At 46.6% G+C, this 15,497-nt stretch overlaps 1 protein-coding gene across 1 annotated transcript in view; it reads left to right on the plus strand.

The window, feature by feature from the left end:
- LOC308669802 (uncharacterized protein) overlaps positions 1 to 14,523 on the plus strand; it is a gene marked incomplete at its 5' end in the record, with an annotated part of 35,505 nt that extends 20,982 nt beyond the window's left edge. Inside the window, 11 exons of the mRNA XM_081330679.1 lie at positions 816 to 957; positions 3,890 to 4,073; positions 4,818 to 4,917; positions 5,741 to 5,859; positions 6,831 to 6,868; positions 7,463 to 7,575; positions 8,877 to 9,025; positions 10,042 to 10,136; positions 11,972 to 12,050; positions 12,842 to 12,950; positions 13,982 to 14,523. Coding sequence (XP_081186805.1) covers positions 816 to 957; positions 3,890 to 4,073; positions 4,818 to 4,917; positions 5,741 to 5,859; positions 6,831 to 6,868; positions 7,463 to 7,575; positions 8,877 to 9,025; positions 10,042 to 10,136; positions 11,972 to 12,050; positions 12,842 to 12,950; positions 13,982 to 14,055 — 1,202 coding nt within the window. The 3' untranslated portion in view covers positions 14,056 to 14,523. The remainder of the gene's footprint in view (positions 1 to 815; positions 958 to 3,889; positions 4,074 to 4,817; positions 4,918 to 5,740; positions 5,860 to 6,830; positions 6,869 to 7,462; positions 7,576 to 8,876; positions 9,026 to 10,041; positions 10,137 to 11,971; positions 12,051 to 12,841; positions 12,951 to 13,981) is intronic.
- Between the last annotated feature and the right edge of the window lie 974 nt (positions 14,524 to 15,497).

A 15,497-nucleotide genomic window follows, 5' to 3' on the forward strand; every position in this document is an offset into this window, starting at 1 on the left:
ATCATCAGTGCTAGAAGGGAGTGGAGTTTGCAGAGAGGAGGAGGAGGAGGAGGTGAAGATGTTACCTAGGTGGGTTATGAAATGTCTACAAGAGAGCAACCGAGCTCAGAGCACCAGGGACCCGACAATCCTCCTCCTCCTCCTCCTCCTCCTCCTCCTCCTCCCTGCAAACCTTCCAGCAGTGAAGATGTTACCTAGATGTGTTATGAAACATCTGCATGAAAGCCACCAAGCTCAGAGAGCACCAGGGACCCCACAGTCATCCTCCTCCTCCTCCTCCTCCTCCTCCTCCTCCCTGCAAACCTTCCAGCAGTGAAGATGTTACCTAGATGTGTTATGAAACATCTGCATGAAAGCCACCAAGCTCAGAGAGCACCAGGGACCCCACAGTCCTCCTCCTCCTCCTCCTCCTCCTCCTCCTCCTCCTCCTCCTCCTCCTCCTCCTCCCTGCAAACCTTCCAGCAGTGAAGATGTTACCTAGATGTGTTATGAAACATCTGCATGAAAGCCACCAAGCTCAGAGAGCACCAGGGACCCCACAGTCATCCTCCTCCTCCTCCTCCTCCCTCTACAAGAGAGCAACCAGCCTCAGAGAACCCCAAGGACCCGCACAATACAAAACGGCCCCTCTTTCTTCTCCTGGGATGTATTTCCAACTTCCCCATTCAGTCAGTAGCTATGGATTTCTAGCCACCTCCCGTAGGAAGCTAACCACATCCATAAACATATTCAGCTTCCTCTTGCAAGCTCATCCGGCCCTTCTCTGCCTGATGCCCCTCACGACAGATGCATTTTCCTCACCCACGACCCTCCAGATCTCCTCCCGTTGGTCATCGTGACCCTGATTTTGGGCTACGCCGATAAACACAACTACTACACCGGCTCGGTGACCAAGTTCACTCTGGCCTTGCTCTCCATCATGCCTCTCTCCTACTACATCGGCATGGCGATTGCCAGGTGAGCACTTCAACCCTCAAGGTTTAACCAGGTTTGTCAAGATTCCCCTCCTCTTCCTCGGCTTCCAAAGTGGCTCCCAAGTACAGGGAGTCCTCGACTTACAACCGTTCGTTAAGTGTCCGTTCAAAGTTGCAGTGGCGCTGAAAAAAGAGACTTAGGGCTGTTTTTTCAGACAACCGTTGCAGCATCACATGATCAAAATCCAGATGCTTGGCCACCGTCTTGTATTTATGACCGTTTGCAGCGTTCCCCCCCCCCGGGGTCAGGTGACTCCCCTTTTGCGACCTTCTGACCAGCAGAAAGTCCACGCGGGACTGAACCTTAAAAATTGCAGCGATTTGCTTAACGACGGTCACAAGAAAGGTTGTAAAACAGGGCAAAATTCGTTTAATAACTGTCTTGCTTAGCGACAGAAATTTTAGGCTCAGCTGCAGTCATAAATGTGACTAGTACAGGGGGAGTCCTCGACTTGGAACAGTCCGTTTAATGACCCATCGAAGTCACAACGGCACCGAAAAATGGGGCGTACGACCGTTTTTCAGACTGAAGACCGTTGCGGCATCCCCAGGGTCACATGATCAAAATTCAGACTCTTGGCCACTGACTCGTATTAATGACGGTCGCAGCGCCCCCCCCCCGGGGTCATGTGGTTCCCCTTTTGTGACCTTCTGACAAGCCAAGTCCGTGGGGAACGCTGGACTCACTTAACGACTATCTTACTAATTTAACAACTGCATGATGCACTTAAGAGCAGCGGCGAGAAAAGGGCTGTAGAACGGGGCAAAACTCAAACCAACTGTCTTGCTTAGGCCGCAGAAATTTGGGGGCTCCATTGTGGCCGTAAGTCGGGGACTACCTGTGTAGCGTCCTGTTTTGCAGAGCAAGGCCGTCGGATTATCTAATGGTTGAGCCAAAGGGCTGGATGTCAGACTGACCCTTCAATGCCTCCTTGGGTCAAAGGTCAGGGACATTTGTCCACATGGATGGTCCTCCGTCTTCTCCCTCTCCCAATCTCGAACTAAGGAGGAACTTCCTGACAGTGAGGACAGTAAACGGGTGGAACAGCTTGTGGGTGCTCCGTCACTGATGAGAAGAGACTGGACAGCCAGTTGTCTGAAATGGGATAGGCAGGTGGTCTGCTTCAGCAGTGGGTTGGACTAGAAGACCTCTAAGATCCCTTCCAGTTCTATACTGATTAAATTGATTGAAAATTGATTGAAGATAGATAGATAGATGATAGATAGATAGATAGATAGATAGATAGATAGATGGATGGATGGATGGATGGATGGATGGATGGATGGATGGATGGATAGATAGATAGATAGATAGATAGATAGATAGATAGATAGATAGATAGATAGATAGATAGATAGATAGATAGATAGATAGATAGATAGATAGATAATAGATGGATGGATGGATGGATAGATAGATAGATAGATAGATAGATAGATAGATAGATAGATGATAGATAGATGATAGATAGATAGATGGATGGATAGATAGATAGATAGATAGATAGATAGATGATAGATAGATACATACATACATAGATAAGTAAAGATAAATAGATGATAGATACATAGATAAGTAGAGATAGATAGATAGATAGATAGATAGATAGATAGATAGATAGATAGATAAATAGATACATACATACATACATACATACATACATACATACATACATACATACATAGATAAGTAAAGATAAATAGATGATAGATACATAGATACATAGATAAGTAGATATAGATAGAGCCTTGGTGGAGCAGTGGGCTAATGCCTCCTTAAGTAACACCAGCTGCCTGCAATTGTGCAGGTTCGAGTCCCACCAGGCTCAAGGTTGACTCAGCCTTCCATCCTTCCGAGGTAGGAAAAATGAGGACCCAGATTGTTGGGGGCAATTAAGCTGACTTTGTAATAATGCCGCTTGGGGTGTGTGTGAAAGCCCTAATAAGCAGGCATATACATAGAATGAAGGCTTGTAAGCCGCCCTGAGTCTTCGGAGAAGGGCGGGATATAAATGGAATTAAAATAAAAAATAAAAAATAAAAAATAATAGATAGATAGATAGATAGATAGATAGATAGATAGATTGATAGATTGATAGATTGATAGATTGATAGATAGATACATAAGTAAAGATAAATAGATGATAGATACATAGATAAGTAGATATAGATAGATAGATAGATAGATAGATAGATAGATAGATAGATAGATAGATAGATAGACAGACAGACAGACAGACAGACAGACAGACAGACAGACAGACAGACAGACAGATAGTCCCTTTCAGCCCTATGATTCTATAATTCTGAGATAGATAAAATACATGACAGACAGACTGGTTGGATGGATGGATGGATGGATGGACTGATGGGTGGAAAGGAGGGAGGGAGGAAGGAAGGGGAGGGAGGAAGGAAAGGGGGGAGGGGAGGGAAGAAGGAACAGGTGGGGAGGGAGGGAGGAAGAAAAGGAAGGAAGGAAGGAGAGGGAGGAAGGAAGGGGAGGAAGGAAGAATGGAAGGAAGGGGAGGGAGGGAGGGAAGAAGGAAGAGGTGGGGAGGGAGGGAGGAAGGAAGGAAGGAGAGGGAGGAAGGAAGGGGAGGAAGGAAGAATGGAAGGAAGGGGAGGGAGGGAAGAAGGAAGAGGTGGGGAGGGAGGGAGGAAGGAAGGAAGGAAGGAGCAGCTTATCTCCAGAAGTTGTGGGTGCTCTAACACTGGAAGTTTTTAAGAAGAGCTTGGAGCACGATTTGTCTGAAATGGTCTAGGCTCTCCTGCTTGAGCAGCGGGTTGGACTACTAGAAGACCTCCAAGGTCCTCTTCTGACTCTGTTATTCTCTTCCTTGAGGAATCTAGGCAGAGCCTCAAGATCTGGCCCTCAACTCTGTCCCTGAGAAACCCTCTTCCTCTTTCTCCTCCAGCATCTCGGCGCAAAGCAACTTTGCTGTGGGGGCCGTGGTCAACGCCACCTTTGGCTCCATCACCGAACTCACCTTCTACATCACGGCCCTCATCAAGGGGGCTCGCGAGAAGAACAAGTGCTACGAGGAGATCGTCAAGTCTGCCCTCACCGGGACTCTCCTGGGCTGCGTCCTTTTCATCCCGGTGAGCCTGGGCCTTGAGCTCCTTTCCATGTGGCCTCCGGTCCATTTTGGGGATTCGATTGCGGAAAGTGGATTGGAATGCTGTAGCTGACACAGAACAGAAGGGAACATTGGTAGCTCGGGGAGGGCCCTAGGTGCTCTCTGAGCTTGGTGGTTTTAGAAGAGAGTGAGGATTGATGAGGAGAGGAGGAGGAGGAGAAGGAGAAAGAGAAAGGGAAGACAGGAGGAGAAGGAATGAAAGGAGGAGGAGGAGGAGGAGGAGGAGAAGGAGGAAGAGAAGGAGAAGAAGGACAACTGGGGACATTTCTTGCAGACGTTTCATAACCCAACTAGGGATCATCATGAGAAGGGGGAGGAGGGGGAGGAAGAGGAAGAGGAAGAGGAAGAAGAAGAAGAAGAAGAAGAAGAAGAAGAAGAAGAAGAAGAAGAAGAAGAAGAAGAAGAAGAAGAAGAAGAAGAAGAAGAAGGAAGAAGAAGAAGATGATGTGGGGTCCTTGATGCTCTCTGAGCTGGGTTGTTTTCTTGCAGACGTTTCATAACCCAACTAGGGAACATCATCCATGCTAGAAAGGAGTGGGATTCAAACCTCTCCACCTCCTATTTCCATAGTTTTGGGTAGAGCTTCCCTCCAATCCTGCTGGGCATCTGTTGGTTGTAGATAATCTGAGTTTGAGTCCTTTGCAGGATGTTGCTGGATCCCAACCCAGCCCAGGAGGTCAAATCTGCTTCTCCTTCTCTCTCACAGGGACTCTGCATGGTGATCGGCGGCATCCGACATCAAGAGCAACGGTTCAACAGCCGATCGGCCGGGATCAGCTCTGCGCTCCTCTTCCTGTCGGTGGGAGGTGAGCTCTGTGGGGGTCCAAACCCCGTTTCCCATCCTCATTTTGATAAGGAAGCGCAAATGATTCCAGATTCAAAATGCTGAGCTGAAAGATCACATTTTGAGCTGAAAGCATGTCCGGCCTTTCTTTAATGGATGTGTTTCTAGGTGGAAAAGGTCAGTGTCAAAGGATCCTTAATAGAAAAACTACTACTAATAATAATTGAAATACATATTGATGAATGGATGGATGATAGATAGATAGATAGATAGATAGATAGATAGATAGATAGATAGATAGATAGATAGATAGACAGACAGACAGAGACAGATAGATGGATGATTGGATGGATGGATGGATGGATGGATGGAAGATAGATATGATAGATAGTTATGATAGATGGATAGATTGATGATTGGCTGGCTGGCTGGGTGATAGATATGATAGATAGTTGATAGATAGATAGATAGATAGATAGATAGATAGATAGATAGATAGATAGATAGATAGATAGATAGATAGATATAAATAGGTTAGAGACAGAGAGAGAGACAGACAGACAGATACAGAGAGGGATGATGAAAGATAGATAGATAGATAGATAGATAGATAGATAGATAGATAGATAGATAGATAGATAGATAGATAGATAGATAGATGATAGATAGATAGATGATAGATAGATAGATACATAGATATAGAGAGAGAGATAGAGAGAGAGAGAGAGAGAGAGAGAGAGAGAGAGGAGGGGGGGGGTAAGCCATTGCCCTGTGATCTGGCTGGTTTTGCCCTCCAGTCTGGCATCACACGTGGATGTTTCCCATCAGTTTCTCTTACCTGCCAGGTGTGTTTGCGCCAACTCTCTTCTCCAAAGTCTACGGAAGGCTGATCTGCGGGGAATGCCAGAATTTTACCCAGGAACTACCCGGGCACTATGTCTGCCAGAGCTGTCACTTCGATTTGGTGAGCACGACCTTCCCAGGGGTTTTGCACATCCGAGCAAGCAAGGCCCGCTCCCTTTGAGCACCGGATGAGAACAGAGACCCCGAAGTCGGGTCCAGCCTTGGCGCCTTCGCCCAAACGCCTGGGGATGGCAGTTCCCAGCTGGGCTGGGGAGGCTTGCATTTGTAGTCCTGACACCCCTGAGGGTCTTAATTTTAATTTAATTTAATTTTAATTTTATTAGATTTATATACCGCCCTTTCCCGAAGGACTCAGGGCGGTTTACAGGGCATTTTAAAATCACACCAATACAAAATACAAAAGTTAAAAGACAATTAAAAAGATTAAATTATCCCTGAAAATAAAAACCCCAGTTAAAAATTCTCAGCCTGGGCCGGAGAGCTCAAAGAGCCAGGTCTTCAGGTCCTGGCGGAATGAACGTAGGTCAGGGGCAGTCCTAAGCTCCACCGGCAGCTGGTTCCAGAGGGCAGGTGCACCCACAGAGAAGGCCCTCGCCCTGGGTGTTATCCGCCGGCAATCTTTTACCGGCGGCATCCTGAGAAGACCCTCCCTGTGGGAGCGCACTGGATGAAGGGAACTTGATGCTGGCAGCAGGTGTTCCCTCAGATAGTCCGGACCCAAGCCATTCAGGGCTTTATAGGTCATCACCAGCACCTTGAATCTCACCCGGAGGGCAACCGGAAGCCAATGCAGCTCGCGGAGCAGAGGTGTTACATGGGAGTATCGGGAAACCCCCATCACGACTCGCGCAGCCGCATTCTGCACCAGTTGAAGCCTCCGGGTGGTCCTCAAGGGCAGCCCCATGTAGAGAGCGTTGCAGTAGTCTAAACGGGAGGTCAGGTAAGTGGGCATGAACCAGTCAGCCAAGAAGCATAAGACCTGCTGGGTTGTTTTGGGGGTCAAAGGAGGTTCAGACGTTCAGATGCCTCTGACTGGGCATCCCTGACCCCCCCCCTCTTCTGTCTTGGCAGATGGAGAACAACGGGACTCTGTACTATAGCCATATCGAGTGAGTATCCCTTGCTGGGAAGTTTTATTTTTATTTATTTTATTTTATTGTTTTATTTTATTTTATTTATATCTTATTTTATTCATTTTATATTTATTTTATTTTATTATTTTTCTTTTCTTTTATATTTATTTTATATTATTTTATTATTTTTATTTTATTTTATATTATTTTTTTATTTTTTATTTAGTTTTTATTTTATATTTTATATTATTATTTTATATTTCTTTTTTATTTCTTTTATTATTTTATATTTCTTTTTTATTATTTTATTTTATTTTGTATTTAGTTTATATTTTATTATTTTTATTTTATTTTATATTTTTTTTTATTATTTTATTTATTATTTTTATTTTATTTTATTAGTTTTATTGTTTTTATTTTATTTTATTTTATATTTTATTTTATTTTATTTTTTTATTATTTCTTTTATTTTTATTTTTATATAAAGCCCTTGGAGACTTTCATGAAGAGTCCGCACAGCCGCTTGTCTGAAATGGTATCAGGTCTTCTGCCTGGGCAGGGGGTTGGACTAGATGACCTCTGAGGCCCCCTCCAGTTCTGTTATTCTGTGTATTGCTTTCTGTGTGGCAGGCCCCTGGTCTACACGGTGTCTTTGATGCTCCCAGCCGCGTACTTCATTGGGCTCATCTTCACCCTGAAGACCCACTCCCACATCTACGACATCCTCATCAGCGACTGCCCCAGTAAGTTGTCTTGGCCTTGATGGCGCCAGTCGCTAAACGAGCACCCCCTCTATCTTGGCTGTCTTAAGCTCTTCCTCACTCGTTGCAACCCCTTTCTTCTAAGGTGTGCTGAGGGCCCCCCCCCAACATTTCCTGGGTGCCAGGAGGGGTATTGTTCTTGAACTCCAGGGAGTCCTCGGCTTAGCATTGCAATATTTTTCCCCCCCGTATTTTTATTGAGTTTAATCAAAATACGAAATACACAGCAACGCAAAGAAAAATGAAAATAATGGGGAAACAGGGGGAGGAAAAGTAAAACAGGAAAGAGTGCAGGGTAAAGGGGGGGGAGAAAAAGAAAAGCATTGACTTCTGACTTGTTTTGGGGCCGTAGAATAAAATAATAACATGCAACCTGAGCAGGACTAGAAGACCTCCAAGGTCCCAACTCTGCTGTTCTGTTCTTATTTGATTCCACTATTCCATTCCATTCCATTCCATTCCATTCTGTTCTATTTTTATTCTATTCCATTCCATTTCTATTCTATTCTATTCTATTCTATTCTATTCTATTCTATTCTATTCTATTCTATTCTATTCTATTCTATTCTATTCTATTCTATTCTATTCTTCTTCTATTCCATTCCATTCTTCTTCTATTCCATTCCATTCCATTCCATTCCATTCCATTCCATTCTATTCTATTCTATTCTATTCTATTCTATTCTATTCTATTCCATTCCATTCCATTCCATTCCATATTTTCTATTCTATTCTATTCTATTCTATTCTATTCTATTCTATTCTATTCTATTCTATTCTATTCTATTCTATTCTATTCTATTCTATTCTATTCTATTCTATTCTATTCCATATTTTCTATTCTATTCTATTCTATTCTATCCTATCCTATTCTATTATTTGATTCCACTATTCTATTCTATTCCATTCCATTCCTTTCCATTCCATTCTGATGAACAACTTTTTACTTCTCCAAAGTCTGTGACTTTGAACAGTCACTAAACATACCGTTGTAAGTCAGGGACTGCTTGTACCTTTTGGGGGCAGGGCCACACAGGTGTGTTGAAGTGACTTGTCCATCTTGAGCCTCTTGAGTCAGACTTTCCTCCTGGCTCCACTTATGACCTCGGCCCTGCCTTCCTTAAACATCCCCAAAGGCTCTCCCCTCCACTGCAGAAATAAACTTTTGGGGGTGCTGTTTATTGGTAAACCTTTCCTGGTGGGGGGGTGGTCCATGTTGAGGCAGAGATGAGGGAAGCTGCAATCAAGCCCAGCCCGAGGAATCTTTTCCGGCTTCCTTGCAGTGCCTGGTCACCATCACAGCGCCGTGGTCCACTGGTCCCGCTGGAGAGCCGTGGTCATTCTCCTGGTGGCCACCCTAGGCATGTCCGCCTGCGCCGACCTGGCCACCGAGCACATCAGCCCCATTCTGAACCACTCCCCCGTTTCTCAGGTAAGGAGGGGGAGGGCCTGTGGGGAGTCCCCGGGGGGGCTTCTCCAGAAGGTGCCCGACTGGTGGGAGGTCAGAGTGACCAGTTGCCGGGAGAGTCTCGTCGTTTCCAGGTAAATAGATCACCTGTGGGGTCCCTGGTGCTCTCTCAGCTGGGTGGTCTTTTGGCAGACGTTTCATGACCCAACTAGGTAACATCAGAAGGGAGTGGGGTTTGTGGAGAGGAGGAGGAGGAGGAGGAGGAGGAAGACGACTGTGGGGTCCTTGGTGCTCTCTGAGCTGGGTTCTTTTCTTACACAAGTTTCATGACCCAACTAGGTAACATCATCAGTGCTAGAAGGGAGTGGGGTTTGTGGAGAAGAGGAGGAGGAGGAGGAGGAGGAGGAGGAGGAGGAGGAGGAGGACGACGACGACGACTGTGGGGTCCTTGGTGCTCTCTGAGATGGGTGGTTTTCTTGCAGACGTTTCATGACCCAACTAGGTAACATCATCAATGCCAGAGCATTGATCATTGCAACATCTGCAAGAAAACCACCAAGCTCACCACCAAGGACCCCACAATAGTCATCCTGCTCCTCCTCCTCTTCCTCCTCCTGCTCTTCCTCCTCCTCCTCTCCACAAATCTCTCTCCCTTCTAGCATTGATGATGTTACCTAGTTGGGTCATGAAATGCCTTCAAGAAAACCACCCAGCTCAGAGAGCACCAAGGATTCCACAGTCGTCATCGTCGTCCTCCTCTCTGCAAACCCCACTCCCTTCTAGCATTGGTCAGGTTACCTAGTTGGGTCATGAAACGTCTGCAAGGAAACCACCCAGCTCAGAGAACACCAAGGACCCCACAGTTCACGCTGAGCTACAAACATTCTCCTTGGTTGATAACATTATTACTGTTAGTTGTCTGAAAAACTGTGCTGTGAAGTCTGCTGAAAAGTCACTTGTCCAGCCTTTTGTTGAACGGTAGTGATTGATCCTGGATGCCAAGGTGGATCTAACCTTGAACTCTTACCTTGTTCTTCCAGTACTTCATCGGGGTGACTGTGCTGGCCATGGTGCCCGAGATTCCAGAACTGATCAACGGAATCCAGTTTGCTTTGCAGAACAATCTCAGCTTGAGGTAGGCGCCTTCTTCTACGAGGTTGCCGATCTGATAAGGACACTTGTGATGTCCCCCTTGGAAGACCACTTTGGTTTGGAGTGTATCTGTCTCTTGGCATTGCGTTAGATCAATGTTTCTCGACCTTGGCCACTTTGAGAAGACGTGAGCAATCAGAAATAGATATGGAGAGGCTGAGGTTTATTAAGAAAATTAGATATTGTCAAGACCGATTTGCCTTTTCACCTACGTTTTCTCTTTGGCTCATATCTTCACAATGGAATGCAAAGGTGGGAGGGGTGACGTCTAGGCAACCAAGTGTCAAGGCCACTCAGAGGAGAAGAGGACTGTTTCCATAATAGTAAGACTACTATTGGACAATGTGAACACTGACTGGGTGGGGGTGAAGGAAGTCTGTCATTTGACTAAGCAAGCCTTCGCGCGGGAAAACCAGAGCTGGTTTGCTTCTTCTGTGCCAATGTAAACTTTCAGTAAAGTATTATGCTCTTGATAAAATCATTTTTCCAGGAGTTTTTTCCCCCCTGGAAATGCCAACTGGACAGTTGACAGATATGGCTGCCCAACGGACTCATGACGACTCCGAGTGACTTACAGAAATAAAACCCCAATACAAACCCCAATAAACCCCCCACACCAGTGATAACATTCAAACTAGCCACTTGATAGGCTCCTATCTCCCTGGTGTCCCCAGGCCTGATGCAAAACCAGGTGTTTGGGGCCAGAATAACAGAGTTGGAAGGGACCTTGGAGGTCTTCTAGTCCAACCCCATGCTCAAGCAGGGGACTGTCTACAATTTCCACCAAATGGTTGTCCAATCTCTTCTTACAAGACTTCCGGTGTTGGAGCACCCACAGCTTCTGTAGGCAAGCTGTTCCACTGATTAATTTTTCTCACTGTTAGGAAGTTGTTTCTCCTTAATTCCAAGTTGCTTCTCTCCTTGATGTGTGTCCATCCGTTGCTTCTTGTCCCGCCTTCAGGCTCTTTGGAGAATAGCTTGACTCCCTCTTCTCTGGGGCAGCCCCTCAGATACTGGAAGACTGCTATCATGTCCCCCCTAGTCCTTCTTTTCATTATTTATTTTATTTTAATCCCATTTATATCCCGCCCTTCTCCGAAGACAGGGCGGCTTACAATCTAAGAAGCACAAACCAATGTGCTTTTCATTAAACTAGCCATACCCAATTTGTGCAACCGTTCTTCGTATGTTTTAGCCTCCAGCCCCCTGATCATCTTTGTTGCTCTTCTCTGCACTCTTTCTAGAGCCTCAACATCTTTTTTTTTATATCGTGGTGACCAAAACTGGATGCAGAATTCCAAATGTGGCTTTTCGGAAGAGTGTAAAGCGCAGTGTCAATTTTGTCTCTGCAGGGATGATGTTTCATAGGGAGGGAGCCACCACGGAGAAGGCCCTTCTTGGTCCACCAGATGGACCTCCTTAAGAAAAGGGACTTGTAACATCCCCTACCTCACCACTTCTGGTGGGTTGGGTAGCTCTAACTTGGGAGACGGTCCGTCAAGTAATGGGTTCAAATTCCCCATAAGCCACAGCAGCTCCCTGGCTGTTGTTAAGGCTGTCACTGACTCTCAGCCCAACCCACCTTACAGATTTCCTTTCATGGGGAAGATAGATCTTATGCTACCCACAGATATCAATGCATGCCCCATCAAAATGCTAAATATGGAAATGGTTGGGAACCAGAAGTGTACAAATCCAGCTGGGGGATGTCCTTGCCCAAGCAGGGACTCAGGTGGCAGGGGATGATGGGAAGCAAGCCTGTCCACTGTCTATGAGCTGTGCCTCACCCATGTCCTCCTCTGTGTCCTCCTTTTGAAGCATTGAGATCGGGAACTGCATCGCGGTGCAAGTCTGCATGTTACAGATACCCATCCTGGTGCTCTTCACCGTGTTTTACGTGAGTAAGAGGGGGAGGGTCTGCGAGAGATCCACTGTCTTTCAGAGAGGGAGGCCTTCCCTCTCTACAGTTCCTGGGCTTCAGAGAAGCTCAGATCCTTGTAGAGAAGGTTGCAAATGACGATCACATGATTGCAATCGCATTGTCAACGCATTGATAACAGATAGAAATGTAGCCATCTTTTCCCTTTTGCTTTTAGAGTTAGATGATGCTGGGGGGGGGATATGAATGAGAGTCCAGCTACACATAACAACACTAAACGTAGTGTGAGAATCAAGGTTACTGAGACCAGAGCTGATAAAGAATTGGCGAGCTGGAGAGGAAGCCCGCGCTTCAAGCTAATTGTGGTGTGTGATTTATGACTGTTAATTGGAGGAGGGAATTGTGCTTTGATACCAGGTGCCCAGGGGACGGGAATTCAGTTTTTGGCTTCGATTATGCAGTGCCGATATTCTGCTACTCGAATAAAAGGAAAACAATGCCTCGAAGTTCTTTTGAAGAGTTTCATCTATCGGAAACATGACATTCATGACTGGGGGAGGGGCACGGCGATACGTTTAGGTGGTGGGGGAGTCCTGTGTCCCTTCGTTCAGCATCATCATAATTTTAAATGTCGGCTGAATGATCGTAAGTTGAGGACTACCTGTGCTTTTTATATTTTCTTAGTTTGTCTTATTAAAGTTTGCCAACTTTAATTTAAAAATATTGTAAAAGGAAAGGCAGCCACTGGATTTCAGCCCTCAGTCCTTGGGGCTGCCTGCAGATTGATTTGTTCCTTTCCTTTGGAGCAGCCCACCGACTTCATCCTGGTCTTCAGCGACCTCCACGTCTACGCCAGCATGTTCAGTGTGGTCCTCATGAATTACATCTTCATGGATGGCAAGTGTGATTACTTCCAAGGTGAGAACTTTTCCAGAAAGGGAGGAGGAGGAAGAAAAGGACTGCAGGGTCCTTGGTGGTCTCTGAGCTTGGTGGTTTTCTTGCAGATGTTTGATGACCCAAGTAGGGAACACCATCAGTGGTAAAAGGGAGAGTCTGTAAACCGCTGAGAGAGGGCTGTAAAGCACTGTGGAGCGGTACATAAGTCTAAGCACTATTGCTAGGAAGGAAGGAAGGAAGGAAGGAAGGAAGGAAGGAAGGAAGGAAGGAAGGAAGGAAGGAAGGAAGGGCCGTGGTGGCGCAGTGGCTAGAATGCAGTATTGCAGGCAAAGTCTGCTCACAGCCTGGAGTTTGATCCTGACCGGCTCAAGATGGATCAGCCTTCCATAGTCTGTAAATTGAGGACCCAGATTATTTGGGGAGCGGGGCAACAGGCTGATTCTGTAAACCACTCAGAATGGGTTGTAAGTGCTATTGATAAAAAGGGGAGGGAGGGAGGGAGGGAGGGAGGGAGGGAGGGAGGAAGGAAGGAAGGAAGGAAGGAAGGAAGGAAGGAAGGAAGGAAGGAAGGAAGGAAGGAAGGAACTGTGGGGTCCCTGGTGCTCTCTGAGCTTGGTGGTTTTCTTGCAGACGTTTCATGACCCAACTAGGGAACATCATCAGTGCTAGAAGGGAGAGGAAGGAAGGAAGGAAGGAAGGAAGGAAGGAAGGAAGGAAGGAAGGAAGGAAGGAAGGAAGGAAGGAAGGAAGGAAGGAAGGAGCTGTGGTGGCATAGTGGTTAGAATGCAGTATTGCAAGCAATCTACCCGCTGCCAGCAGTTTGATCCTGACCATTTCAAGGTTGACTCACAGCCTTCCGTCCTTCCCAGGTTGGTAAAATGGGGACCCAAATTGTTGGGGGGCAACGGGCTGACTCTGTGAACCGTTTAAAGAGGACTGTCAAGCAGTGTGAAGCAGTATGTAAGTGCTGTTGCTAAACGTCCTTGAGATACTGAGGAGGGGGCTACTCATCTCCCGTAAATTATCCATGCTGTTGTCTCTCTCCCACCCAGGTACCGTGCTGGTGACGGTCTATTTTATCCTCCTGGCAGTGTATTATTTTGCCCCTTCTCCTGCTGGCTGCTGAGCTGACACGACGCTGGGCTTCCCTATTCCTGCCTCCTGGCGTAGCAGTCGCTTCCCGCAAGCGCTTCTGTCCGAGCAATGACTGTCTGGTCGGGAGGTGCTTAGGACAGACTTTAATTAGCACCCTTTTAGATTTGTCTCCAAGGCAGCCATTGACCTTTTCCAGCTCTTGAGCCTCTCGGGAGTCCTTCCTGTATGGAAAAGCTGTAGGAGCAGCCAAAGACGCTGGCCCACTCCTGGTGACCAACGAAGAGAGTTTCGGTGCAGCAAAGCAGCAATGCGGATGCCTCCAACGGACAAGTGTGCTGACGATTTTTAACACGGATTAGGGACGTGCTGCCGTTTCACTGTAGCTACCTCAGCCTTTGTCGTGCGGCCCCTGCTGCAGGCAAACACACACACACACACACACACACACACACACACCCTGAGAACCGCCCCCGATCTTGAGACAGAGCATGAAATAAAGGAAGCCGATTTTGAACGTCGTCTTCGGAGTGCGTTGGGGATGGTATCTTTCACTTCGTAGCCATCACAGGAGAACACTCTTGAAGACAGGGGTCTCGGACCTTGGCCACTTTACGACTTCGGGACTTCAACTCCCAGAATTCCTTGGGAATTGAGTTGAAGTCCCCAAGTCGTAAAGCGGCCAAGGTCCGAGACCCCTGCTCTAAGAGGTGATGTAGAATCGGCGTGTCCTCCCACGGCCTATTTCTGGCATCGTGCAGGTAGTCCTCAGTTTATGGCTGTAATTGAACCGGGAATTACGGTCGTATGTTGTGCTGGTTGTTAAGCTGATTATCCCATGAAGAGAATAATGGAATGTCAGTGTTGGAAGGGACCTTGCAGGTTTTCTAGCCCAAGCAGGAGACCCTATATCATTTCAGACAAATGTCCAGTCTCTTCTTAAAAAGTTCCAAGTGTTGGAGCGCCCTGTTGCTTCTTGTCCTGCCTTCGGGCGCTTTGGAAACACACACACACACCCTCTTCTTTGTGGCAGCCTCTCAAATACAGGAACACTGCTATCATGTCCCCTCTGATTCTTCTTTTCACTAGACTAGCCGTACCCAGCTGCAGTGAAAAGGCGGTCTTCAAGGACCCATCCGTCTTGTCTATCAGGGAGTGAAGGGTGGTTAGACGAAGCAAGGGAGTGGAGTAATTAATTCTGCTCATTGCCAGCAGTTCGATCCTGACCGGCTCAGGGTTGACTCGGCTTTCCATCCTTCCGAGGTCGGTCAAATCAGGACCCAGATTGTTGGGGGCAACAGGCTGATTCTGTAAACCGCTTAGAGAAGGCTGTAAAGCACTGCGGAGCGGTATATAAATCTAAGCGCTGTTGCTAAGTCGAAAGGAAAGGAAAGGTAAAGGAAAGGAAGAAAGGAAAGGAAAAAAAGAAAGGCCTCGATGGTGCAGTGGTTAGAATGTAGTATTGCAGGTTAATTC

Source organism: Vipera berus, assembly GCF_964194415.1.
Source record: "Vipera berus genome assembly, chromosome: 6".
In the NCBI taxonomy this organism is placed as follows: domain Eukaryota; kingdom Metazoa; phylum Chordata; class Lepidosauria; order Squamata; family Viperidae; genus Vipera; species Vipera berus.